A 27,500-nucleotide genomic window follows, 5' to 3' on the forward strand; every position below is an offset into this window, starting at 1 on the left:
GAGAGAGAGAGAGAGAGAGAGAGAGAGAGAGAGAGAGAGAGAGAGGAGAATCCATTAAGAATTCCATTCAAGCGATTCCATCCGACGAAGCTTCTCTTTTACTTCGAGCTACTGGCGTTCTATCGATTTATATCATACATATTGAATCTGGCTTTTGCGATGCGAGTTATCGATGAAAAGTAGCGGAAAACATTCGCGTATAAAGAGATAGAAAAATGTATAAAAATTTCGTTTTTACGATTCATTATATTTCCGTCTTGTTCTCTCTCTCTCTCTCTCTCTCTCTCTCTCTCTCTCTCTTTCTCTCCCAATTTCTAATTCTAGAAAAATTATATGCAATTGGGAGAGGCTATTATCGGGTTCGGAGATAGGTACGTATAGAGCGGCGATTTACGCGAGAGAAAGTTGATTGTAAAACGCGACAAAGAGCATTGACGCGATGGACTATGAGCATACAAGTATACGTGTAGGGAGAGCACCGTTAACTTTACCATCTCGTTTACGCTTCGTCGAATTTACACGATCGCTTCATTACGCGAACGCATATCTCGCGCGCGAACAACGTTCCACGCATAGTAGTAGGTAAACTATCAACGCGTCGACTAGGCTCAAGCTAGTTTCACTTTTCTCGATAATTTTCTCGCAGACTCGTAGAAGAAATCGAGCGTGAAGCGAAATCGAGGACAAAATTCTCTCTTCCTCGCGTCTTAACCCTTTTACGTATTGGATTCTTTTAAGGGCACGCTTCTACACGATATTCGAGGTATCGAAGGTCGATCGGAGTACGAGATAAGGGTCCATCGAAAGAGAACGCGTAAAGAGGATCCATTAGACTCTCTCTCTCTCTCTCTCTCCCCTCTTCTTTACAGTCTATCTACCCGAGATATTGATCGCGATCGATATCGTCCATTTATTCGAGAACGTACAGCCATAGAATCGTTTTCATCGTCCGGAGGATCTCGCGTTCGGGTAACATCAAAGAAACGAGTTCTCTCAGGGCAAACAATGGCCATCTCTCTCTTTCTCTCCTTCATTCTCGGTCGGTACTTTTTGCGCTCGTAACTCGGCTTTGACGTGGAAAGAAGGGGAGCACGGACGAGCCGTGGAAATCTAATAACGATAAGCGTAAAGTTGACCCTTTATTACTGGCAACGCGCGCTACTTCTCGCGCTTATGAAAGAATCGGAATTAACGTTAAACTTCCTTTTTTTCTTCTTCTTCTTCTTCTTCGTCTTGCTCTTCTTTTTCTTTTTCTCTATTCCCTTCTTTCCTCCTTTTTTTTTTTCTTTTTCTATTATTATTCTACATCTATCTCTCTTTTTCTTCGTTCGTCTTCCTTTGACTCTTTAAAAACCGTTTTAGGCTTTGCTTTATGGAGGGCGGAGATAGCGTTGAATAGATAGTAACTTTGTTTTACGACGACTTAATAAAAAGCTAAGGGAAACGCGTTAAACTTCTCGGGGATTTGTATTTTCTTAAGAACTCTAAGACAAAGGAAAAAAGAGAAAGAGTAGTAACGGTTCTTTAGTTTTCTTTTTGGATCGACGCGTTCGCGAGTAAAATATTAGTTATATTAATATTTTAATTGCTGGTAAAGTCGTGGAATTTTTTTCTTCCGGTCTTCGACTCGTTTGTTGAAAAAAGAGGAAACAAGCAAGGAAAGAGATTAACGACGATACGGCGGTACGTAAGTCGACGAATATCATTGAAACGTGTTCCGGTTAGTTGGAAGCATCGAATTGCATCACACTCGCCGTCCTTGCGGCGAAATGAGTAGGTAAATGCAGCTCGAATGCAGTAGGAAAGAGAGCGTAATAAAGAGTAAAAACTGCGGCTCGTTGAACGCGCGAGCGTGAAATTACGCGTGTAGCGTGAAAAATTGGAAGAGACGGAGAGTGGGGAGGAGAGAGAGAGAGAGAGAGAAAAGTAGAATACGCGAAAAAGGATCGTCGACGGGAATAATAATAATTGGTGGTTGCGTTCTCGAATGTACATGCGCAAAGAGAAATTATCGTTGAATTTTCATCGCCTTCCTCGATTTTTCCATGAAACACGGAACCATGAGGATAGGAGTCTCTCCTATTAAATGCATCCTCGCTAAAGTGACGTTCTCGGTCTCTCGTGATAATTAAGATCGTGACCTCGGTTCCGACGGAGCTCGCTGCTACCGGGGAAAGTCTATTAATTAAAGGCCAATTACTTCGGTGAAACGACGACGACGACGAAGAAGACGACGACGACGACGACGACGACGACGACGACGACGACGACGACGACGACGACGACGACGACGATCCTCCGCAAGCTATGCCACAGTTCCACCACCGTCTCGTTGCCTTTCTTAATCAGCCTCTTTCCACTTTCCCCTTCCACGTTATCTCTCTTCTCCATTTCCCTTTCCCGGTCTTTCGCAAGTCCCCACGAAATACCGACTCTTTCTCCTGTTCTCTCGCTGAATTTCACGATATTTGGCGAGCTTAATGCTCGTTACACGCCTCGCTCCGTGCATCCTCGACGCTTAACGCTCCTACCCACGCCTCTTGGATTAAATTCGCAAACGAGCGTCATTCCGGCTACTGGGATGGAACTTGGTGGCACTTTGTTTACGATCGAGCCGAGCTCGTGGGATTGGAGCAACGATTAAAATCCGATTTTTCTCATTTCGCTGGAGAGATTATATTTCGACTTGGAACGGGAAAACGAATTTCGATTATTTCGTTTCGTAACGTCGACTTGAAAACGTAGGAAATAATTTCGAATAATATCTTTATTTTTCTCGATATCTAGGCTCGTTTCGGAGACACAGTTTTACAACGAGTTACTCTGTAGGTCGAAGCGCAGGATTTTACGATCGGCAAGCAGTAAAGACCGCCCGACGAGATGACCGTAGAACATTCTTTCTCTTCTCGGAGAAATAAAACGATGGTTGTATAGTACGCTCGTTAAAATTGCAAACTATGAAATTTTATTCTACGCGTCTACCACGACCACCGGTTCTCTCTTTTGTTTCCTCCTTTTTTCTCCAGTTTGGAGTAAACTCGCGCGAACTAAACGCAGTCTCGCGCTCTTTTTGCGGGCCGCCGGTAGCACTGGTACAACTCGGTGCCAACCAGATATCAACAGTTACTCCTTTTTTTTCCTGGTCCTGTAGCGTTGCACTTTTATCGTCCACTTTACCGTCGTGCCTATGAAATCTGCGGCGAGCGCCGGCAACAAACGGCGAATCGCGATTCGCGGCTCTCAATGGCGCGCGAGTTGTAACAAAAAGCCGAGGGTAGAGTGTCGAATCGAATCTCCTCTCTCTTCTCTTTTTCTCTCTTGCTCTCTTCGACGGGCGTTCGATGTTTTGCGAGTTGTTTTAGAAAAGCCAACGTTCAAAGAGAACCGTTCGTTTTCTATTTCGATCAAACGATCAACGAAGCGTCCGATCGAGGAACGAACGATTCGTCGCATCGCTGAAAATCTCGACGAATTTATCTAAGAAGAACAAACGAAATATCTTTGCTATCGATCGTGGTTGAAAATTCTGAATCGATGGAAGAACCCCTGCCTTGGTTGGGTGCAGACGCTTGAATTAGTTAAAGCGAGCGCCGACGACGGGCTCTTGTACACACGATGTAGAAACGATGTTACGAGAAACCGGTCTTGGATCGCCGTCGGAATCAGCAGCTCTGAAACTCGCGTGAGATCCTTTAGTGTGGTAGAAAGGTGGAGAGGAATGGGACGCGGGGAACCAAACGACTTCTTCCTTTTCTTCCTATTTTCCTTTCTCTTCCTCCTTCTCGTTTTCTCATTTACTCGACGCCACGCCGTTTATCCCTTCTCCCTTTCTTCCTCTCCGCTCCGCTCTTCTCTTCTCTTTTCTCCTCGTGTGCTCGCCGTGGTCTCGCATTACAGCTCAATTTGGTCCGCTTTCCGTAATCTCCTAATCTCGTTCGATCGATGTAATCTCGACTCGGCAGTCCGTGTCGGCTATTTTAAAGATACTTTTCGAAGAGGAAAAGAGAGAGAGAGAGAGAGAGAGAGGGATACTTTTTAAGAGACTCGTTTTTAAATTTAAGCAGCCTATCGATTTTCTCGCGTTCTAGATAATTCCATCCGGATTCGGAAACGCTCCTCGACAGATCGATAATGCTAATCGGATTACTCGATGTATGTTTTGTAATCGCTTCTTTACGTTCGATGAATAATAATTTATGCCATATGTAGATATCCTTCGCCGTTCATAAATTTACTGCCTTTGTCCGATATACAATAACGCGAGATCGTATACGAAAATTTTGTTAACGAACCTGTTTTCTTTTTTTTCTTTTTCAGTACTACGAGATGTCGTACGGGCTCAACGTTGAGATGCATAAACAAGTGAGTATAAAGAAAATTCGTATAAATATATTTTCGAAGGTAAGTATAACTTTGCTAGTCGCGATGCACGAGCACGCGTGACGTCGAATGCTTGACTTATTAATCGGTCGGCTTGACTCGTGCCGCGCAAAGCTTTAATACAAAATTAAAGGACCGAACGAGAAGAGGAAGCTCGGATTAGAAGGGTGATATCCGAGCCCTCGGGCTCGCGGCTATTGAATAAATATGTAAACAAGGTAATAACATGCAAATAGCATGATGACCTTCTTGGCGAACGGCTTTCTCTTCGTTGGAGATCGTGAAAAGCTCGCTGGAAAGAATACCAGAGTGGGCTTTCGGGAGTTTCACGAGAGAAATTATTCAACCCGTCGCTCTCGAGAACAATTTCCCATCGAATGGGCTGGTGGAACGAATGCCGACATTTATTCTTAAGATCATTTAAAGATTTCTCCTTTTTCTTTTTCTTTATATACTCTCGAGGGTGTATAAAATGTGTTCGTATTCGAGGAGATTGCGATCGTAAGTTTCAGGTCTTTCGTCGATTATTTTCGACCGGGACGAAAATTGCGGCTTTCGGTGTACAAAGGCGAGGAGATTGCGCTTTGGTATAAACCTTTGATATACCCTTAGACTACGTTTTCAAATACGTTCGTATATAAATCGTCGATATCTTTCGGATAAACTTCTACGGCTACGATTCCAAGAGGGAAATTTATTTCAAGATGAGTTTCATTCGCGACGCACAGACGAGGTATATTAGATAGGTTTATATATCTTTTTATCCGGGAGAGCGTTCGATTACGCGCGCGTACCATCTTTACCTTCATTTTCAACGCCTTCTTTATTTTCCTTTTCTCTCCCTTTTTGTTCTCGTTCTTTCCTCGCGGTCGAGATTTATCGCGCAAACGAGAAAGCTAGGATAGAGAGGATGGACGATTTATTTTTTTTCTTTTTTCTTTTTTCTTCTTTCTTATTTTCTTTTTTTCCAACAAAAAACACGCCTTCTCTTCCATCTCGCTGGAGTGCTAGGTAGAAAATTTATTAGGTTCGCGTTAATATCCCGACGAAAAGGTGGCCTGTGGATGTTGGTAAAAAGATGTCGGAGCCTAAAGCGACGGTTTTACGTAAAAAGCGTGCGCGTATACCAGATAGAGAGAGAGAGAGAGAGAGAGAGAGAGAGAGAGAGAGCGGCTTTTCGTAGTGCGCGGAAGGCTCATAAATATCGTCACGGATTATTTAAAGGAGGCGAGAGCGTACGGCAAGCATACGATGTATGCCCGGGACGAGAACATCTTTCCAAGTCGCACAAAATCTCGATCACGAACTCGCGAAGATAAATAGCCCCCTCTCCCTTTTGTTTCTTTTTCTTTTCCTTCGGGCCTGCGCTCTTTCATCTCATCTCTTTCTCTCTTTCTCTCTTTTCACCTCCCTTCAACCTGAATTATGCTGTCTCTCTCTTTCCCTTAACTCGCCTTCTTCGTCGTCGTTGTCGTCGTCGTCGTCGTCGTCGTCGTCGTCGTCGTCGTCGTAGTCGACGTGCCAGGAATAATGTTCGCGTTTATTGAATATTTAGCAGCCGGCCCCGTTATTTCCTCCTTCTTCCCTCTCCATCTCTGTCTCTTTCATTCTCAAGCACGATTTCCTCCTTCTTTTCTTCTTATTCCGGGCGGATGCGCCCCGCAAATCGTAAATCGGACTTCGTGTCGGCCGGGCGAAAGAGAGTTCGCTCTTCTAGCTCGAACCCTCCTTTTCTTTTTTTTTTCTTTCTCTCTCCTCCTCCTCCTTCACCTCTTCTCTTCTTCTATATTTCCCTACCTACTCGAGCAAGACACAGGAGTAAAGAAGAAATGGCACGGGACGATTCATAAATTAGCCGACGGTCGTGCGGATCGAAACTAAAAGAGGGAATCGTCGTGGAATAGTCCAAGACCGAAGAGAGAAGAAGGATAGAAGGAGACACAGTTTCCTGAAGGGGGATGTCCACGTTGTTCTCTTTGCAAGAAGAGACAAACGTATTTCGTTTTGTTTTCTTTTTTTTTAGTTCTCTCTCTCTCTCTCTCTCTCTCTCTCTCTCTCTCTCTGTCTCTCTTTTTTTCAAATCGACGCGTCACCCATGTGTTTTTTTTTTCGAGAGTACGTACCGGCGAGTAATTTTTATATTTTACAAGTCACGCGATTCGACCACATAGTTTACGAGGAAACTCGCGTCTCGTCGCATACGGATGCTCTTCCTCTTTTTCGAGATTTCGCGTTAAACGACGATCGCGAGGACGATGACGATGATAATAAAACGAAAAGTACGACGTGTCGAATGGGGAGTGAATCGCGTTTCCGAATACAAAGGGGATGGCGAACGCGTTCTGTGCAAAAGAGTGAGAGAGAGAGAGAGAGAGAGAGAGAGAGAGAGGTGGGATTGGGGGAGTTGCGAAAGGGCAAAATATTTCCCCCTTCGCTCGTGAAACGTCGAATGAAATTTATCGAGGTATACCGGGGCCGAGTGGGCGCGCGTATTAATCGACCGACTCTGCTCGATGTAAGTGTCGATGTAAACGCGACCCGCTATCACAACGACGCGTAATTAACGCGGGGTAATGCTTGACAATTACCGTCATCGTCATCATTCATCCGGGTGGTGCGCTCCGACCTGTTACGTTTTCCCCATCCTCCCTTTTCTCTCCTTCTATTTCTCGACACTTGTGCCACGCTAAATAATCGTCCGTGACCGACACGCTTCGCGCTCCGACGAGTTTTAACTTTTTTTTTTTTTTCTACTTCTTTTTTTTCCTCTGTCCTTTTTATCGCGTAATTAAGTACGATAGCCGTAGCATTTCCGGAGATAATTAGAGTATCAAAGTTTCTTCCGTGACACATTTTCTGACGATTACGTTATTTAAGTCCGAGGAAAATGAAAAGAAAAAAGAAAGAAAGAAAGAAAAATTGTGAAAGAAGTAGATCGTGCAATCTGTGCGTCGGATAAAAGATGGACCGTTTTGATATTTCATCCGCAGTCGTTATTTATTACGCGCCGATGAAGCGCGGTCTCTCTCTCTCTCTCTCTCTCTCTCTCTCTCTCTCTCTCTCTCTCCCCCTCTTTCTCGGACTTTGATATCGTTCGATTTTTATTTATCGTTTCGCATCACGGAACGACGATCACGGTCGCACGCTGGGTTTTTATTGCGGCGCGACGATCACCGGGACTCGGTCCCGTTTTTATTTGCAGGAAGCGACGCGTATTGTAAATGTTTTCGGGCATTACTCTCGATTTTACTAACGCTATTACCAGCGATTCCGGGGCGCTCTGCAATACGTGTCGGGCAGTTGGAAAATTCACGCATGAAAAGTACCGACGGCCACCGCGAGTGATTCGATTTCGTTGTTTTGCGTCCGATTCGCTGCTTCCCATCCCCTTACCCTCTTCCTCCCGGTCGCTCTCCTGGTTACCATCGCTATCACCGGCAGCAGTAGCAGCAGCACACCGGTAGCGTCACCCTCGCTCGTTCTCTCGCTTGTCTCTCTATCCACCCCATATAGTTCGCTCATTATTCATTTATCGGTTTAACGAGCACGTCCGCGAAAAAGCGCCACAGAATATTGGCCGGTCGATAGCGTAGAATCGGCCTTTTCGAGGACGACGCGTCCTGTCCGTTCCGCCATACCCGACGAGAGCTCTCTCTCTCTCTCTCTCTCTCTCTCCCTCTCTGTCTCTCTATCTCTCTGTCTCTCCACCCCTCTTACTCGATCTCTTTTCTCTTTTTTTAATTTGAATTCGCTCGCGGTCCACGACGACCAAATTAGTCCATTTCAAAGTCCGGTACAAAACGAGAATCGAAACGAATCGATTGTTACTCGTTCGAATAATCTTGTCTGCGGTGGGATTATTAATTCGCCGATAAAAGAAGGATTTTCCATCGGCGATCCCACTGTTTCTCTCTCTCTCTCTCTCTCTCTCTCTCTCTCTCCCTTTCTCTCTCTCTCTCTCTCTCTCTCTCTCTCTCCTTTCGAGGCGAAAAAAGAGACGAAGAGAAAAATCGTTGATACTTTTGGAGGAACGGATGACGACAGTTTATCGCCTTTCTACGGCGAATAACGAATTCGTCGTTCTCTCGTAGTCGCGACGAACTCAAAGGAATAGTAATTCGTGATAGGGCGAGGTTGGCTGGGTCCCTTCGTCGCGTGGAGCTTCGACGAGAACCCGTTTTCAATCTCCCCTGAATGACCGCAAATCTAGGCTTCATTAATTTCGCGGCGTACCACCCCGAAAAAGCATGCTCGAGGAGAGGAATCTCGTCAGGTGCTTCATGAATAACCTCTCGAAAGCGTCCGACGCGCAATGCGATGCTCCCTCCCTCGAAAACTTCCCTCTCTATCCCACTATCATCGGTACTCGCGAGAGGGGTGACTTTAAGCTGGTACGGAAGCGAGCGAGCGCGCGCACACACACGTTACCAGCCCTCGTTTTTTCCACCTTTTTATTGTGTCTGCAGCAGCAGCAGCAACGTCGCTGCTTCGGTCCTCGTGTCTACATAGGAGAGAGATAGAGAGAGAGAGAGAGAGAGAGAGAGAGAGAGAGTGCGTGCGCGCGCGCCCGTGTGTGTAGAGAGGAGCAGAGAAGCAGAGCGAAAGAGAGCAGATGGAGGTTGCAAAAGAAGAGAGAGAGAGAGAGAAAAAGGGCGAGGTCGAGAGGAACGAGCGAACGGGTGGAAAACGCGATGCATCCTGGAGGGTGGGTGGGAGGATAGGTAGGGGCGAGTGGTGTGGCAGCCGACGAGGGAGGCTGGTTTCACAGGCTCGCTGCCGCGCTCTGTGGTCGGGGAAAAAACGAAGAGCAGAATTCGCTATCGGAAAAATCGAGCCATTCGCCCCTCCACAGTCCCTCTCTACGGTCCCTCCACGGCCCCTCCGCGGCCCCTCCGCGGCCCCTCCATGGCCCCCTCCAGGGCCACTCCTCCATCTCCCATACACGCGTCTACTACGCCAGCCTCTCTTTTCTCTCTGTCTGCCTTAGCCGAGCATACTCTCTCCAACCATCTCCATCCCGTATTCCGCTCGTCCATTTCATTCTCTTCCTCTCGCCCCAGAACCCCTTTACGAAGCGACTGTGTTTGTATGCGCGTACACGTGCGCGCGTTGTGTGGCTTGGCGTGGCCGCGGAGGAACGAGTCGCAATATGTGCACGATAAAATATACACAGAAATGTCTACCAGCCGCGGCGCGCACGTTTCTACATTCTTTTTATCCTTCGCCGTATTTCGTCCGCCGCGTCTATACGTGTAGGTACGTGTACGTTTGTGCGCGCGCGTGTATTATATAGATAGATGGATAGATAGATAGATAGAGAGAGAGAGAGAGAGAGAGAGAGAGAGAGAGAGAGAGAGAGGACGCGCACGTGTTATTCTTTCAGCACGGTGGTATTCGCAGTACGAAGCGGGCCACCACGTATTCGATACACGTCTTCTCTCGGCGCTCGCGATCTCCCAACACGATAAGTTCTTTCAACCGACACCGGCTTCGATCCTCTCTTTCTCTTTCTTTCTCTTTCTCTCTTTTGCTCTCCTTTAGACTGCTACACCGCCCAACAACAAACACATACAAACATATATTCGCACACCTATCCGAGCGTCCGTGTGACGAGTGAATTTTTTGCTTCACTACCGGAGGAAGAATGCTGCACGGAGACGATGCGAGATACGAAAAGGTTTTATCCGGGGCAGCTCGGCTGCCTGGAAATACCGCGTACTGAATTGAGAGCGACTCTCTTTTCCACGAATAGAAAGAGCCAGAGGTTGGGTGGAGCGAGAGGAGAAGCTAATGCCGATATTCCAGCTAGACGAATGCATCCACTCGAGCGATGCGCTTCCTGCGAGGTTATCCCTTCTTTTTCCTCTCTCTCTCTCTCTCTCTCTCAAACTTTCTCTCTATTAGCTTTGACGCGTGACTCGTCGCTCCGTCGCGAAAATGTGGAGCCGTCCCTTTACGAAAATTTCGTCTAAGTTGCGCGAGCAACGCGAGAATCGGCTTTGAAAATTTCTAGAAAGGAAACTCTGACGAATCGAAACGCGTTTTATTGGGTGGTACGACGAACGCTGGCTGATTTTTAATTACCGTCGGAGCTCGTTTTGCAGAGACCTCGATATTCGTCTCATCGATCAAGAAAGAAGAAAAAGAAGAAGAAGAAGAACCAAAAAAAAAAAAGATACCAATACCGCGATCCTTATCGAGACGAAACGCTTTGACGAAAACTTTGCAAAGAGTCGCGTAAACGGCATGAATTTTCATCGCGCGTCGTTTCCTTTTTATATCGAATTCAAGATTCAGGAAGTACCTACTATTCGGAGCTGCTCAAGGGAGAAATACGAGAGAGAGAAAGAGAGTGAGAGAGAAAGAGAGTGAGAGAGAGAGAGAGAGAGAGAGAGAGAGAGAGAGAGAGAGAGAGGACTCGCTTAATTCTCGCGTCTCCGAATGGGTACTTAAATTTCTTGCTTTTCTAGCCCGAGCATCCTCCGACACACCGTCGTAGGTCGTTAACTTCGCTGGAAAGGGCTACTAAGAAGGAGGGTGCTCTCCGTCCGTTCTTCGAAAGACCCTTCGGAGGTAGTGGTATCACCGCACAACTCCAAATATTCTTCTCGCGTTAAGCTTCGGACGTTGCCGTAACTACCTCAGGAGCGCGTTGGGGGATCGCTTTTATCGCTCCCACAACTTTTACGAGGAGTCCTCCACTTTTGCGCTCGCCGCGAGGAAACCTCGTCTTTCTTTCTTTATTTTTACCACGGTTCAAATTTGTGAACGAGTTTCTTCTACGCTTACGTTTACGAGTCTCGAGTTTTGTCGTATTTGCCTGTTGTGCCAAACTACCCAACATTTAATGATACTACCTAGATGTAATATCATTTCATTTCTACATCGATACAATATATACCGTTTGTTTTAACGAAACGATACCCTTGCGAAAAGAGAAAAGGATCTATGCCATGGGCTTATTTACGCTCTATCTAACGGCGAGTCTCCGAGCTCTCCTTCCTTCGCTTTATGTTCGTTGCTTTACACTTTTATATCGATGCGCCGACGTTAGCGTTATGCCGGCTATCAACGAGAGGGCTAACGCCCTCCGACCTTCTCCATGGTCACGGGGGAGTCGTTAAGAGATCGCCGCTTACTACCCTCCTTCTTTTCCGCGTTATCCCCTAGGAAAACTCTTTTCCATGGATACGTAGTAACTCGAAACGACGAGCGAAGGAACGATAAAAAAAAAAAAGAAAAAAGAAAAAAGATACACGACGTTCGCATTCGATAAGATCGTTTCCCTCTACTCGATCCTACGATCGATTTACATGTTACGATTTTCAAGAGTCATCGCAAGAGAAAGGAGCATAAAGAAAATAGACGTCCACCGGTGTGTTTCGTCGAGGTCTAATTAGCGGCACGCGCGCGCGGATGGATAATCCATTTACGTTTGAGTAATCAGAGAGAACGATCACTCGACATTTATCGTCGAAGCGTGGCACCAACATTGCTGTTGCTGCTGCTGTTGTTGTTGTTGTTGTTGTTGTTGTTGTTGTTGTAGTTCGCGATGAATCAGGAGAATTTAATCGTCCCGCCAAAACCGGCCGAGACTTTCCAATTAATCGAGACGTCCTTTCAGGTGGGCTTTATTCCTCCCGCGCTAAGTTAATTATATCCTGTGGGCTAACCTCTAGGACGACGGTCTTGTTTTCCTCTATGTTCATCGTGGAATTACGAGGGGTCGCTCGTCGACTATAATTCCTTGGGTATTTCGGTGGTGGGCGTGCGGTGTGCTGCTACTGCTCGTAAAGTCGCGTTCACAATGTGAATTCTCGTCTCGTCGACTCTGCGACGACGTCGACGTCGTTGTCCTTCTCTTCCTTGTCGCGTCGTGCAAACGAGCCTGAGGCGACCGGCTGTCGGATGAGAGCAAGAGGTGCGCAAGAGGAACGCAAGAGAGGGAGATAGAAAACTTAACGAGGGCGCCAGGGAAAGGGTGTTCTTGCTCGGAGTCACGGCACTAATTTGCTCGCTTCGTGGCACAGCGGATATCATTCCGGCGTGTTTTCAGCGCCTCCGCGTTAATTACCGCGGTCGTATTTGCGTCGACTAAGATGGAAACGAGTCTTGTACAATCGTCGACAACTCCTACTTCTCGCTGCTTTTTGTTTCTTTTTTCTGTCTTTTTCTTTTTCTCGACGTTTCAACGACGTTTCAATGATTTCCCCGATGACTCCTCCTTTTATTGCTTCTTTTTTTTCCTCCATCTACCAAAATGGTACAAGTCATTTTGAAATTTAACAAACGCCTACGCGTACGCAGGAACGCGGGCATACACGTTGAAAGACATTTAATCACAGAATCCTCAAGCTCTACGATTCATATTGGAACACTTGAAATCGATTTAATCGGCAATAATCTGTAACACGAGCGAAGGGATAGCGTACTCGAACTCGAAATCGAGAGGCCAAAGTGTAGGGCGAGGAGATAGAGGTCGGCTCTGGCGGCTAGTCCGTTAATGTTTAGCGCAATCAGCGATAATGGCGGTCTATGGCGCGTTTAATCAAGGCAGTAGTCCGTTGCGGCTTGTGGTTCGAAAGCGGCCGCCTGGCCCACGGTGCAAAGGAAAGGGCTTGGCGTGAGGGTGAGTGCATTGGAGTGTGCACGAGAGAGAGAGAGAGAGAGAGAGAGAGAAAGGGAGAGAGAGACAGTAAGAGGGTAGGATATATCAGGTGGGCTTAGTGGTCTCTGCTGGCCTCGCATCGTCTCGACCAGAGAGTGCCCACCGTACCTCTACACACGAATGTATCGTTGTTCGTGTTTGCGGCCAGGATCGCCAACAGACCGGACTCTCTCTCTCTCTCTCTCTCTCTCTCTCTCTTTCTCTCTCCATCTCTCCCTCTCTATATATCTTCCCTTTCTCTTTAGCCGATCGAAGCTACTCGCTCGCTTGCGGTCAAAACGCCGCGAACTCTCCTACTCGTCCATCAGTTCTCTATACGGCTATATACCTCTATTGCTGGTGATTGTTTGGCTAGGTAGTCTGTGTGTACCGACCACAGAGAGAATCTTTACACGAATTTCGTGAAAATATTTGTTCAAAGTCAAAGATCGGGAGATGGTTCAAATATTCTCTCGAGGTAACAAACTTGAAGTAACCGTTGTAGATTCGTAGACATATTCGGATTTTGAAATTTCGTGTTTCTAGTCGCTACTCCTTTAATGGAGTTTCGAGCCGACAAGATGGAAACGTTAGAAGAGCATGGAGCCGGCTGAGGAAGCCGGTGGAACGGCACGACAGTCTCCGGGTAAACGAGCAGCCGTATATAAACGACCAATTAGGAATGCCGTAACAGCGATACGAGCTCGTAACGCTCGGGAGCGTCTTCGTAACTCGGCAATCTCTTGGCAGCCTTAGCAAGCTTCCCTCCTAACACCTACCGGTACATCCCTCCTAATAGCTGGGCGAAGCCAACCCGTTGTTATTGGCTGCTGGCACCAGCAGAAGCTCTCGCGATAGCACCTTTCTCTTTCTCTCTCTCTCGCTCTCGCTTTCGCTCTCGCTCTCTCTCCCTCGTCTAATATCCTGAGTGGCGCTTATTTGCCGGCCGTAACCCACTAACACGTTGATCGATCGTTCTCTCGTTCTCTTTCGGAAGGACGACGAAGGGGAAGATTACTAGGAAGACGACTTCTGGAGACCCGTGCGGTAAGAGTGGAATCGAGAGAGAAGTGGAAGGGGAGCCCAACGGGTAATTAGATACTCGAAGGTAATCGACGTTCTCGAGTAACCGCCTACGCTGGCGAGCTCGGGCTTGTCCGTACAAGAGCCAGGGATTCTGTGTACATCGTGTAAGCCTTATTAACGTCGATTGATTTTACTCGATCGTTTAACGCTTAACGATAATCATTTGTTCCCTCGAATCCTACGTTCGATCGAAATCCCTTATGTATCCAAAGTCGAGTTTCGATCGATCTTCGTTTTACCACTGTACGTACAAATATTTTTTACCCTCGAAGAATGGAGAAAAATCGGAGCGGCGATAAATTCACTTCTCTTCCAGCGGCATCGATTTGTTTCGGTCAACCCGAAGGCCGATACGTCGGCGGACACCCGGTGTATCGAAGTATCACGGGGGGTCGAGCCACTCGAATAGAGAAGAGTGGAGACCGAGTGAGAGAGAGGAATACTCGAGTGCTGAGACAGCACTCCGACGTTCAAACATCCAAACATCCTGATCTTTCGCCGTCTGTTGGATCCTCCACCTCTTCCTCATCCTCCTGCTTCCCCTACCTTTTCTCTTACCCTCCTTTGCCTCCTCTCGGCCGTGAAGCTCGAGTGGCCACTTATCCTCCTCCATCGCTCCTTCTTCCGTCTTCATTCCCGACCTCGTAGTAGGCCCACTTCACTTCCCATCTTCTCTCCTCCTCGTCTCTCCCTCCCACCCTCTCTCTATCTATCTCTCGCTCGTTCGCTCGCTCTCTCCCTTTCTTTCTATCTACCTATCGCTCTCCGCATTCTACCTTTAGCCGCTCGTCGTCTCGTATTCGCGATTGTAGTGCAACTCGTTGATGGCAAAGTTGTTTCCAGGTGTGGGTAACGTTTCTACGTAGGTGCTCGTCCGTGTAGTCGAGTCTTCCTATATCCATGCTCTTCTCCCTCCTCCTCCGTCTCTTTCTCCCTCTCTCGTCCCATCTTTCTCCGTCGAAAGCAGAAGAGGGTGGGTATAGACGTTGGTGCACACGTACGAGGGGTGTCTACGTTCTCTAAACGGCGACCACTTCAAGTCAGCCCACTCCACGAAGCAGCAACCACGATGAACCCCCGGAATTGATTGCAGCCTGTTTACCCTCGAACGTTCGCACATAATGGCCGGCCCTCCTCCGCATTGTCGATTGCTCTTCGTCTTCGGTGGCTGCCTCGGCACGAACCCCCAAAGACCTACGCTACCACTACTGGCAGCATTGCTAACACTGCACCAACACTCGATCTATGTGTGTGCGCCCTCGTGTAAGCTTCTCTTCGTCCTTTGCAATTCGTTCGTCATCGATCCGAGGCGCTGCCGCCGTTGCTGCAGTCTTCGTCGGAAGAGATCGTTTGATCCAGAAGCAATCGAATCTGTTTTTCAGTACCTCTTCGTTCCACATTTCGTTCGTATTCGTTCGCATTCGTTCGTTTTCTTCTATGCAAAGGCTGCCTTTTCGTGATCGGCTCTTTGAAAACGATTTTTCATCATTTTTCTTTCATCTTATTTTTCTCTATCCATCGTCTTCTTGAAATTTTCAAGAGAAAAATAGAGAGAAAGAGAGAGAGAGAGAGAGAGAGAGAGAGAGAGAGAGAGAGAGAGAGAGGAATCGTTAACGAATAGAGGAAAGATCGAGGTTGCGATTTAATCAAACTAATCGAGTTACGCTCGCGTTTTGCATGAGATTTGTAATCTCGGCATGATATCTTAATTTCCACGCTCGCGGGCTATATACGTAGATAGGTATATCTAGGTATGTATGTAAGTCTCTGTACATACATATCGGTGGGCGGCAAGATTCTCGTCGCAGCTGTTTAACTTCGAAAACTGCGGGCGTTTAGTCGTGGCTGAAATTTATACGCCCTCGAGCATTTCGTTGTATACGGTACTTACTTTATAGGTGTATCGCTTATCCGTCGCGAGATGCTTTGCGGACAAATATGCCGCTCTCACATCTCGACCGAGTTAGCTGGGCTTTTCTTAATAAATTTCACGTTGCAAAAGGATATAGGAAATTATTTGCGAACACCCGGCGCTCTCTGTAACATCGATCGATGCGCGAACACACAAAACGGATATTACGTTGGTCGGTTGTTAGTCGACCAGTTTTTCCGGACACGCAGAGGGTCGACGTTAATGATTTTCGCGCGCTCGTTTCGACGATCCTGTAATTATAATTTAATTACACGAGAGCCAGTAGACGAACGAACGGGACTGATTGCCCGTTATTTAAATGTTAAAATAATTAAGTGGACTGAGCGAACGCGTAGTCTCTTTTTCTCTCTCTCTCTCTCTTTCTCTCTGTCTCTCTTTCCCTCTCCCCCTCTCCAGCGAAAATGCGAGAGAAAAAGAGCGAAAGAATCGATGAAAAAAACGAGGAGTAGAAAATCTCACGTTGACGGAAAAACGCGTTGCCGAACGTGTCATCGTCGAGTTCGCAATTACACGTTCCCTCTCTGCCTCTCTCTGTCTCTCTGTCTCTCTTTAATTCTCCACTCTCGTCCTCCCGTTCGCAGCCCACTTTGCCAACCATTGCCCTCCATAGAGCAAATTCGCGGTGAAACCACCGTCGTTCGCACCTTTCGTTCCAATAACCGGCATAGCCACGCTCGGAATCATGAACGAGCTTTCGCATAAGTTACCGATTGAGAGTATCATCGAAGGAAAACATAAAATGAAAAATAAAAATAAATCGCAAAATCATGTGTCATTCGTTTTTTCCACAATCCACTTTCATATCGTCGATACGATTTTGATTTTCAATTTGCAAACGAAGGGACGATGACTCGTTCATGCACATCCATAGATCGAAACTCATATACGATGGAACGATATTTCCGATTTCCCGTCGGTTAAAATAATTCGTTAGCAAGTCGACATTTAGCGAGTCGACGGGAGCTTCGTCATTTTTCCCTGGTGCGGACGAAAAGCCCGGAGGCAAACGGACGACACGAGAGAGAGAGAGAGAGAGAGAGAGAGAGAGAGAGAGAGAGAGAGAGACTGACCGAACAATGTCCACACTGAAACGAAATGTGACGCGAGTGGAGCACGGTTTGCAGCATCGAAAGCACCAAGCGCATAAAATTCCATCGAGGGGTAGTTTGTCCCGACCACCTTTCCCACCCCCATCCCTCAGGCTCGTCCGTTGCATCGCATCTCTCTCTCTCTCTCTCTCTCTCTCTCTCTCTCTCTCCTACGATCTATCCGTCTCTCTTCCGACAAGCAGCACCGCGGAAAATTAACCGAATGACAATAGCGAGTTCTAATATTTATACGAGCAATTTTCGACGCGGTTGCCTGGCAGCCTGCTCTCTACTACCATCGCTACGAGTCACCTCCGTGGGATCGCACGACTATCTCCTCCCACTGTCCCATAAATCGTACCCACCTATGTACGTACGTACGTCATGCAAGAGAATATCGTCTGAACCAGAGACACGTTCAAATTTTTACTCGTTCGACCGAAAGTGTTTCAACTCCATTTTTACATTTCCTTGGATACGTGTATCAACATAGATATTAATGTTATTAGGATTGTCACATTTTTTCTATCGAGTTAATCCGAAAAAGTAGAGAGAAAGAGAAAAGGAAGATAAAAAAAAAGGTATCAACGTCAAGGATTAATGGGACAGCCGCGATCATCGAGGTTTCCGAGCTTTCCGGAATAGATAAACTGGTCGTTCGTTAGGGAAGAGGCAAATTGATTAAATCTAACTTCTGATGCGAGCGCCAGCCGCGTTACGATGGACAATGCTCGACGTAGAGCTTTCAGAGAGCAGGATATAGAGTATTTCATCGATAGAGCCCACATATGGAGTAGACGTAGATGCGTGTGCGCGAGGGGGTACCTTAACGCACACAGGCGCGCGCGCGCGCGCGTACACACACGTACAGGAGAATAAGCTACGCCGTACATCCGGTATTCTCCGCAACCCGCGAAATATTGCAATCACGCGGACGTTAGCCGGGCTTTACAGCGAGTGCAGCCAGTGTATAGGGGCTTACCAGAAACCAGGGAGTTAGCCGAACACGTCGGTTTATTTGCTCGTACAGCATAATACCAGGAAAGTCCGACGAGCGCTGGCGGTGGAGGCGTTGGCGACGGCGGCGGTGGTAGTAGTGTCGATGGCGGTGATGGTGGTGGTAGTAGTGGCGGTGGCGGTGGCGGTGGAGGTGGTGGTGGTAGTGGCGGCGGAGGCGGTGATGGAGCCAGTGGTGGTCGTTGGTTTACTCGTTAGAGCGAGTAACGTGCCGTTTTACGGGCGCGCAGGCGTTGCTTTATCTCTCTTTCTCACGCGCGCGCGCGCGTACACACACACACACACATACACGCACAAACACACGTACAGAATCGTTCGCTCTCCTTCCTATTCTCGATGCAACGGTGTTACCGACGACGTGGTAGTAAGAGAGAGGAAGCAGAGCGTGGCTTTGTTGCCGCAAACTTTCGCTCCGTCGGAACACTCGCCGCTGACCCTTCAATTAAATGTTTCCAGATACACTCTAGAGCGTACTTCTCCGTTATTATAGCGTGGTTGCCCAACGAATTAAGGACTTTTATGGATGAGCCGGACTATGTCTGTTTCGTTACAAACTCGATATTTAGCGTATCGCGATCGGAGATCGAGTTCTATATTTCGATTCGCGATTATATTTCTCTTCGTCGTGTCTATTTTATTCTCTTTCTATTTCTCTTTCCATTTCGAAAGAACGACGACAATTCGTGGTATTCGTCAAGTTTCTCGACGCGTATTGGAACATCGAGGTTACGATGAAGATCGTGGCACGAAGGAAGGCACGAAAAAAGAGGGAGAAAGAGGAACGGATGGGAGTGAGGTGCTGAAAGAGCATTCGATGCACGTCACCGTTTTACAGGCGAAGAATTTTATCGGCGGCACTTCGTCGCTTTGCATTTTTATGCGAGGAGTGTTGCTGCCAGCTTTCAGGTATATATACCCGTCTATAATACATACGAAAGGCACCCGAGAGTGCTTGTACGTGGGCGCGCGCTCGCTCGCTCGTCGTATACACACGTACACGCGCATACAGAAGCACGTTTGTATCGCATCGACTTTCTCTCTCTCTCTCTCTCTCTTCCCATCTCCTCTCTTTTCCTCTCGCGTAGCTGCCGTTGCCACTAAGGGAGCGAGATCGCGATGGAGCCAGCACGATGGTGGGTGCTGAGTACATGAGCATACTCGAGAAAGAGAGAGAGATAGAGCACTTTGCAAGAGCTTCTTGCGGCTTTCGCGATATTACGAGCTCGGGCACCCATGCTTCCGTCTCGACGTGTCACGACCCCTCCCACGCTCCTTCAATTCCGGAAAGAACGAAACAGCCAGAGAAAAGATAATATGTGTAAAAGCCGAGCTTAAGCTTCTCCCATTTGCATGTCGGATTTCCTCTTTTATCGATTCGTCGATTTCACGAATCTATCGTGAAATAATCGTGTCCGACATTTTATCGGGGCCGTATATTCTTATTTTCTTCGAAATGAAATTTCTTTGTTCTCGCGCTACGATGATAGAGATATTAAAAGAGAGATTGAAACGATTACGCGAACGCACTCGATAAGATTCGACGAGCGTAAAAATATTTTTCGCCTTGCGAAAAAGATATCTTACGTATAACTCTGAACATTTTAACGAGTAATTCCGTCGGTCGTAGGTATTGCTTCGAACAAAGAGCCGTTACCCCGCAGGAAAAGGCCGAGCTCGGACCAGCAATCTTCGTGGTCCAATTTGGCATGGAAGAGAAAAATTCATTCCGAAAGAAGGGATTTTCATATCTCCGGTGTGAAATCCAGGACAATGAGAACCCACAGAACCCAAACTTACCCTCCATCTTTTTGTCTTTTCTATCTTCTTCCCTCTCTCCTCCCTCTTTATCTTTCCTTCTTCCTCTATCACTCTCTCACCCTTGCCGCGCGCGGTAAAGCATCCACCCCCATTCATTATTTTCTTGGCTACCTCTCACCCAGGGAAAACTTCTCGGCAACGCAATTACGTCTGCAACGGGCTTTCTCTTTCTTTCCTTCCTCCCTTCTCCTTTCCTTTTCTTTTTCTTCTTTTTTTTTTTTTGTTCTTTTTCTTTTTCTTTCCATCGCCTTCGCTTTTCTGGAGCAAGTCATCCTTTACTCCACAATTTCGCAAGCCATCTCCATCACAAGGAATCTTCCTCGCGATACGCTATTTGAGTTATATAGATAGAGGCACCTTGCGACACGATGTTTTATATCAACGCTTCGTCTCGGAGTTATCGAGGGTATCTACATAGATGTCTTCTAACGCGTTATTACGACGTTGTGTTCGTCGATTCGAAGGCGCGAAAATAAAAGAAAAATTTAGCCAGGGGAAAATAGTACGATATAAAACGTTGAAAAGACGCTTGTATTTACAAGCGCGCGCACAACAAATTTTACAGACGACATTTTCCATTTTTCAAACGTTCGTCCGTGACCCAGGAAACTACGATGAAAGCGAGTACGGTCCCTTTTAATTACGTATTCCACGGAGCATAAAATTCATAATCGATGAAATTTGTTGGCTAGAGAAGGGAGCTCATCGAGTTAAGGCTTTTTTAAAGGCTCGTGGAAAGGGGAACGAAGAGAGAGGGTTGACCGAAACAAAAAGTTCCGTTCATCAACGTCGACGCGGTAGTAGAGCGCGAGCTCTCATGCATATGTATAGAGTTTGCGAGGTACGTTCACGACTCTCTTCTCTCTCTCTCTCTCTCCCCCTCCCTCCCACCCTCTCTCTGTCCGTCGTGCACTTTCATATGCGATGCTCGCGGATGGCTCGACTCATTTTCGCGTACGTTATAATTAGTGGCTTAATGACTGGCACTTCGAGGGCGACGGGTAATTAAAACATCTCTGTTTTTTTTTTTCTTTCTTTCTTTCGTTCTCCTCGCTTCTGCCCTTCGCGCTCTTCTCCGTACGGCCCTCTTTCTCATACTTCTTCATCTCCTCCCGTTCCATTCGTCTGGCATCACGCTTTCGGTTATGGAGAAGGAAACTTGCCAAGAATTTTAGTGGCCACGATATTTCAATTAACATCCGAGACTCGTTTAAACGGCAGTGAAAATGAGTGCCGTCGGCAACGGCAACGAAGACGAGGAGGGAACGAAAAATAGAGCGGGACAGATAAAGAGGTAGAGAAACTCCATAAGGATTTTACGCTTACACCGGCCGGTAGTCGAGCCAGCCTTTATGCACCCTTCTCTCTTTTACGAGTCGCATTAAGCACCGTACATAACCGTCTAATCGAGCCGTTTTTAACGTTGGACAACTCGCTTCTTCGTTTCCTCTTCCTGTTTCACGAGCGATCCTTCGCAATTTCCTGCTAATTATGAAATAGCACGAGAGAGAGAGAGAGAGAGAGAGAGAGAGAGAGAGAGAGAGAGAGAGAGAAACGAGAAAGAGAAAAACATGTAAATTTTCGAGCAAACGTTAAACGCAGGTTTTCGAAACGATATAACGATCAAAAGTTGTCCAACGCAAACGTTGTTGTCTTTTGAGAGATTATTAAATTTTATAAATTATCTCGCGAAAGTGAGATAGAGAGAGAGAGAGAGAGAGAATATGTATATCGACCATGCTCTTGGCCGCACGCTAATTGCGCTCAGCCTCTGTTAAATTTTTCAAACTCCACGGCTCGATCGGTACGTCGCACCAGGCTGTTTTCATCGACCCGGTGATTTTCATTTTCAATGAAAGAGAAATTTTGTCATTACGTTTCGTCTACGGGCTCCGAGTATATTTGTTCGTATTATCGCGTCCGGGATGAAGCGTGCGAGTAAATAAATATCACGTACGCTCGCTCGTAATCATTTTATTTGAAGAGCGTTTCAAAAGTACAAGTCCACGTACTTGCGTACACATGTATGTGTAGATATGTAAAACGAACGATTCGTTTTATAAATCATCGACGATGGCTTCGCATAGATAAACAATCGCGCACTGGCGCCGAAAGTGTACTCTGTTGGTCGATTTTCATTTCCGCACGTATCCAGAACGGACGACCAACGATCAGCTATTTTTCTCTCCTCGAACGAATCGGTATGCTGGCGTAATTTTCGAATCGTTGCCTATCTCGTACGAGTTCAATTTAATTCTCGTTGGTTCGTTCCAGAGCCTGGGGGTACCATAAAATACGGTCGTCGGACCATCGCCACCTGCACTCCTTTTCCTCGTAAGGAAACGTTAAGACGGTCCTTGCTCCTCCTTAACGATCACGGTTAAAGCGCTTTTAGGATCTCCTACACGCTCGTCTAGATTTTCTAGAGGGTCGTACGTGATCTCATTCTCTCTTTCTTCCCATTTTCGCGTAAAATCTTGAAGCGTTTTCGTTACTTTCAAAATGAAAATCCACAGAAAAAATAACCCGTTCTCTTCTTTTTTTCAGACGGAGATAGCGAAGAGGTTGAACGCCATAATCGCACAGATTCTACCCTTCCTCTCTCAGGAACATCAACAGCAAGTCGCCACTGCTGTTGACAGAGCCAAGCAAGTAACCATGACCGAGCTGAATGCTATTATCGGGGTGAGTACGCGCCAATGGCGGATAAATTAATCTGCGCAACGTGTGCCACTCAGCATGATATTATTGATTATGATTGCATCTACTGCCGAGCGTCGTTGAAACGATATTAAAGCGTATATCCGACGTAAAGCGCGGCATGCTCGTACATACGAGTGAAACGTTAATTGCGGCTCGCTCGTGTGGATCGTATTTCGCATTGTCGATGTATAGAGAATAGTCCAAGGTAAACGCGAATCGATGCAAGGATCGCATTATCGTCGATAAATAAACGCGTAATTCGAGAGATTTAGATACCGACCGATTATGTCTCTTTAATCGGCGATACAATTTTATGTTTACTTACGATTATTCTACATCGCGTAAGACGAACGGAACGAGTTCGGATGTAGGAGTTGTCGCGTGTGTGCGTGCATATATACGTACATACATACATACGTAGATGTGTGTGTGTGTGTGTGTGTGTGTGTGTGTGTGTGTGTGTGTGTGTGTGTATATATAGCACGTGCGCGCTCTAGAAAAATTGTCGAAATTCGTTGGTGTAGAAACCGAATGAGAACCACTGCACGATGGTAAGAGGAAGCCGATGCACGCTCGAGGAATCCGAAAGCGGACGGATGGATACGATCCTGGCGAATCCGAAATCCTCCTCAATATTGCTCGAGCACTCAATTTCCTCCCTATTAAGCCGCCGGCTTCTCTCGACTCTCTTCCTCCGCCTCCGTCTCCACCTTCTCTTTCCACAAGTACCACCACTACCACCATCACCACCACCACCAGCAGCATCGCCAGCAGCATCACCTCCACCTCCTTTCCCTGTTCCTTCTTCGACTTCTCCACCTCTTCCTCTTCCTCTTTCTCAGCCAACTCCAACTCGAATCTTACTGCGAGTCTTCCTGCCGGTTTCCAGACCGGATAGGTTATAGTGTTATGGCGCACGAGCACCGACTAATCAGCATTCCTACCCACCCTCCTCGCCCCTTCCTCACCCTCTCGAAACTACCATGGATCCGCGGCGTTGTCGGGGTACGTGCGGCAAATCCTTAGCAGGATCCCAGGATTCTCTGCGCCTTAACTCGCTCCATCCCTGGCTCGTTCCGTTTCTCTCCCTTCTCCCTTTCTCCTCTCTCTCTCTCTCTCTCTCTCTCTCTCTCTCTCTCTCTCTCTTTCTCTCTCAACCGGCCGCAAGCAGATCGAATGGAAAAGTCGAGACTCACCCCTCCAACCCTTTAGTAGCTTTCCACGTTTTAATTGATACCGTGCAAATGATTGCCTTATTCCGGAATGCTCGTCGAATCGATCTACGAAATACTCTGTCCAAAAATAGAGTATCTTTTATTCGGTCTAAAGCTTCGTTCGACGTAAATTTATTCGCCGAGTAATTCGAGTTCGTTTGTAAAGTCCAACGCGATGAGGTCGCTATAGGAAATAATTTCATCTTTGCTTTCTTCGACGACTTTGTACCGGATGACTCACAAAGGGAGAAGAAATAGAGAAAAAAAGAAAAAAGAAATGACGAGCGTCACCAAGAGCCATTCTCGGCTTGGTCGTCGACAAGTCGCACGGCTGAGGATGCTTTTCAGGCGGCAACGACGCGTGATATGGAAGAAGGTTAAGACGATCTCCTACGGTCCTCCAGTACTATCTTCACGGTTAGCCGAGTCAGCAAGTGGCGACTCTGATGAAAAGTGCTGAGGACGAGACTGGCAATGGATGCAGGTGCACGAGGAATTTCGAGCCTCTTCGTCGACGTGACTGCTTCTCTTGTGCAAAGAGAGAGAGAGAGAGAGAGAGAGAGAGAGAGAGAGAGAGAGAGAGAGAGAGAGAGAGTCACGTGCATCGCGATCAGTAAAAATTTTTTTTAAAGCGGCTGACTTATCAGTATACCGGGGTGTAGTATATCGTTCGAATACGACGAGAGAATCTTTGACGGAAGTCGACGCTCGATGGAATTTAATCGCAGTCGTAAGGATAATCCTCGTGCAAAGGCAAGGCGGCGATTATTTCCTCTCTTCCTCTGCTCGAGCAAGAGAGGCAAAACAGAGAGAAAGAGAGAGAGAGGTGGCAGACCCTAGGTGTGGCAGCTTCAGGTTCTCGGTATTATTATCGCTGCAGAGAGTAGAAACTCGACGAACGTTTCCTCGGGGCTTCCGGCTTTCCCAAATCTCCAGCAACGTTTGCGAGAGCGTCTTCTCTCGCAAGTCGAAGTGATGCTCCCCTCCTTTCTCTTTATCTCTCTCACACTCTACCGAGAGTTACCATCCCCTTCGTCTCGACACGACGCGGCCCCGTGCATACATGTCGCTCTCCCTCTTCTCTGTTTGTATGTTTTGTGGGTGGCTCTGCTCAGACAGCCGCTCGACGCGAGGTTATTATATCGTTAAGCCATTTAATTATCTCGGCAAACTACTCTCAAGAATATTCGCCGGGGTCTGCCTTAACGCGTGTATACCGTAGAAGCAGAGAAAGAGAGAGAGAGAGAGAGAGAGAGAAATAGAGGTAGAGGCAGATAGAGATACAGAGAGAAGGAGGAAGAGAGACAAAAGATTCTCCAAGGATTGTACGCGAAACGTTTTAACCCTCGGCACCTCCGCTACCGTTTCCTACTTTACCGTTTCTCCGTCTCCTTCCCATCCGCTTTTCTCTACGCCGAGATTCGCGAACCGTTAAAACACCGCTGAACAGCTTTACAACTTGTCTGTTGGCTAAAAATTACTCGACACCAAGAGAGGAGGAGAACGAGCGAACTAACGAGGCAACTACCGGCAAAAGTACCTTCGCGCTTTCGGACAAAGTTTTTGGTGACGTTCGCTGCAAGTGACCGCATAAATCTCATGCTCTGTCTCCCTTGCTTTTCCTTCTTTCCCTTATTTCGCAGTCTTGCCCTTTTCCCTGCCGGAACGCTCGGTTATTTAAAGTTTCTCGAGTTTGTGCGACAAGTCGTTATATATCGCGAGCACCGCGCCATTTTAACCATGCTGAAAAGGAAAAAAAAAGTACAACCGGTAGAGAAAAGGCAAAGGGTTCGGTAACGATTACTTGGAATACACCGACCACGTCGATGGTCGAAGCGGTCTCCCGCAACTTTTTCAACGAACAAATTACTAAGTTGGTGCATTTTGCTTCTAACAAAAATCAAATCGTTTGATCAATTATAACGCGTAAATGAGCAAAAACGAGCTTCTCGTACCTTTAATATCGTAGCTCTCGTCGAGCTATTTGTCGTGGGAATTTATTTGCTTATGCAACTGGCTAGATGAGTTTACGCTTCGCAAACAGAGACTTCTAACGAAGGTGAGTACTCACGAGCGACGAGTCACCTTTGAAAATTACTCCTTTTTTTCGACCGAGCTTACAATCAGACAAACGGCGTTTCTACAATTTTTTAGTCGGCAAAGAAAAATCTCTATCGTCGTTAACATTTTTTCTTATTTTCAGCAACAGAGGCCCGATTTACCGAGGCTCCTTCAACAGATGCATGCTCAACAATTGCCACCGGGTGCCGCGATGGGACCTCATCCAGGAATTCCTGGTCTACCAGGATTGGGACCGGGGGCTGGTCTTCCGGTACCCACTTCGGCGTCCGCGGCCCTTTTGGGACTCGGTTTGCCTCCAGGTGCTGCAGCAACTCCTGGAGGTTCCGCGGCTCATCCTCTTTCCATGTTGACCAAGCCGGACCTTCATCGAGGTCAACCGGACGATCTCAAACCTAACGGAGGTAAGCTTTATAATGTAATGACACTGGTGGTATGTAACGAAAAAAATAAATAAATAAATAAAATATAAAAAAAGAGAAAAGAAAAACTCATTTCGTCGCGTGAATCGTAGTATCACATTGTCTTCAGATTCGTTCCGGTAAGAGAGATTCCGATTCCAAGAGATACTCTCGTTACAAACTTCGCCGTAGATAAACGTCGAGGGTTCGACTTACAAAAATTGCTGGCCCCGTGTCTCGCGCGTTTCCTGCTTCCCCTTTGGGTATCTTACTCGCGCGAATACGATCGGATACGACACGAAAAAACAACGAGACCGTCGTCCACTTCGAAGAATGGTTGCTCATCGTGTTTTCGCTGATATCGTTTTGCACGACCGCTTGTTTTATACATTCTTATCGCGTTATCGCGAGGTTAATTATTACGAGATGAAACGCTTTTCGACTTGGATCATCGACTTTTCGATAGGTAGTATAAAAGTAATGCGATACTCGATCGAAAATCGAAAAGTCATCGACGGTTCGCAGTACTCTCTGTTAGAACGAAATACGTACTCCGTGACTGGAAAGCCAAGGATGACGCAAACGATCGTGCTTAAGTCTCGATCTTGACCTCGCTCCGGTACTCGCGTTGACGTCCTCACCCTGTATATACCTCGTACGTACCAGTGCTAGAACGTTCACACTGACAGAATCGTGAGTGAGAAGGAGAGAACGAGTTGTACCATCTTCTTCTCTCGCGCTTCAGTTCTCTCCTTCGTCCGCCCGATGTCGTCTTGTTCAGCCTCGCCCATCTCTTCTTTTTCCTCTTCTTCTTTCTTTCCTTCCGCTCTCAAACACACACCCACCCACCTACCCACCCACACATACACACACAGAGTCTTTCTTTCGCCTCTTCAGCTATCTCTCTTTCCGTCGTCGTCTCTCAAGAGAGCACTTAGAATCTCCTCTCAACACGAGAGTACTTCCGACTCTTCCCCTCGTTCCTTCCGACTCTAGCTACGTTCTCGTCTAAAACCTTCACGCCCCTAAGCCGCTTGATCCCTCCTTCCTCGCTCTGCTCTCTCTCTCTCTCTCTCTCTCTCTCTCTCTCTCTCTCTCTCTCTCTCTCTCTCTCTCTCTCTCTCTCTCTCTCTC

At 47.1% G+C, this 27,500-nt stretch overlaps 1 protein-coding gene across 6 annotated transcripts in view; it reads left to right on the forward strand.

Moving 5' to 3' along the window:
• The window catches only part of LOC122633675 (protein groucho-like), an 83,240-nt gene that overhangs the window by 32,894 nt on the left and 22,846 nt on the right, over nucleotides 1-27,500 (forward strand). For 3 of the 6 annotated variants that reach the window (XM_043821856.1, XM_043821887.1, XM_043821876.1), the window contains exons 4-6: nucleotides 4,318-4,362; nucleotides 22,517-22,654; nucleotides 26,090-26,369. In XM_043821856.1, coding sequence (XP_043677791.1) covers nucleotides 4,318-4,362; nucleotides 22,517-22,654; nucleotides 26,090-26,369 — 463 coding nt within the window. Of the gene's footprint in view, nucleotides 1-4,317; nucleotides 4,363-18,527; nucleotides 19,058-22,516; nucleotides 22,655-26,089; nucleotides 26,370-27,500 lie in introns of those variants that run through there. The other 3 variants (XM_043821866.1, XM_043821905.1, XM_043821897.1) reach the window with 3 other exon arrangements.

This window comes from Vespula pensylvanica, chromosome 1 (assembly GCF_014466175.1).
Source record: "Vespula pensylvanica isolate Volc-1 chromosome 1, ASM1446617v1, whole genome shotgun sequence".
In the NCBI taxonomy this organism is placed as follows: domain Eukaryota; kingdom Metazoa; phylum Arthropoda; class Insecta; order Hymenoptera; family Vespidae; genus Vespula; species Vespula pensylvanica.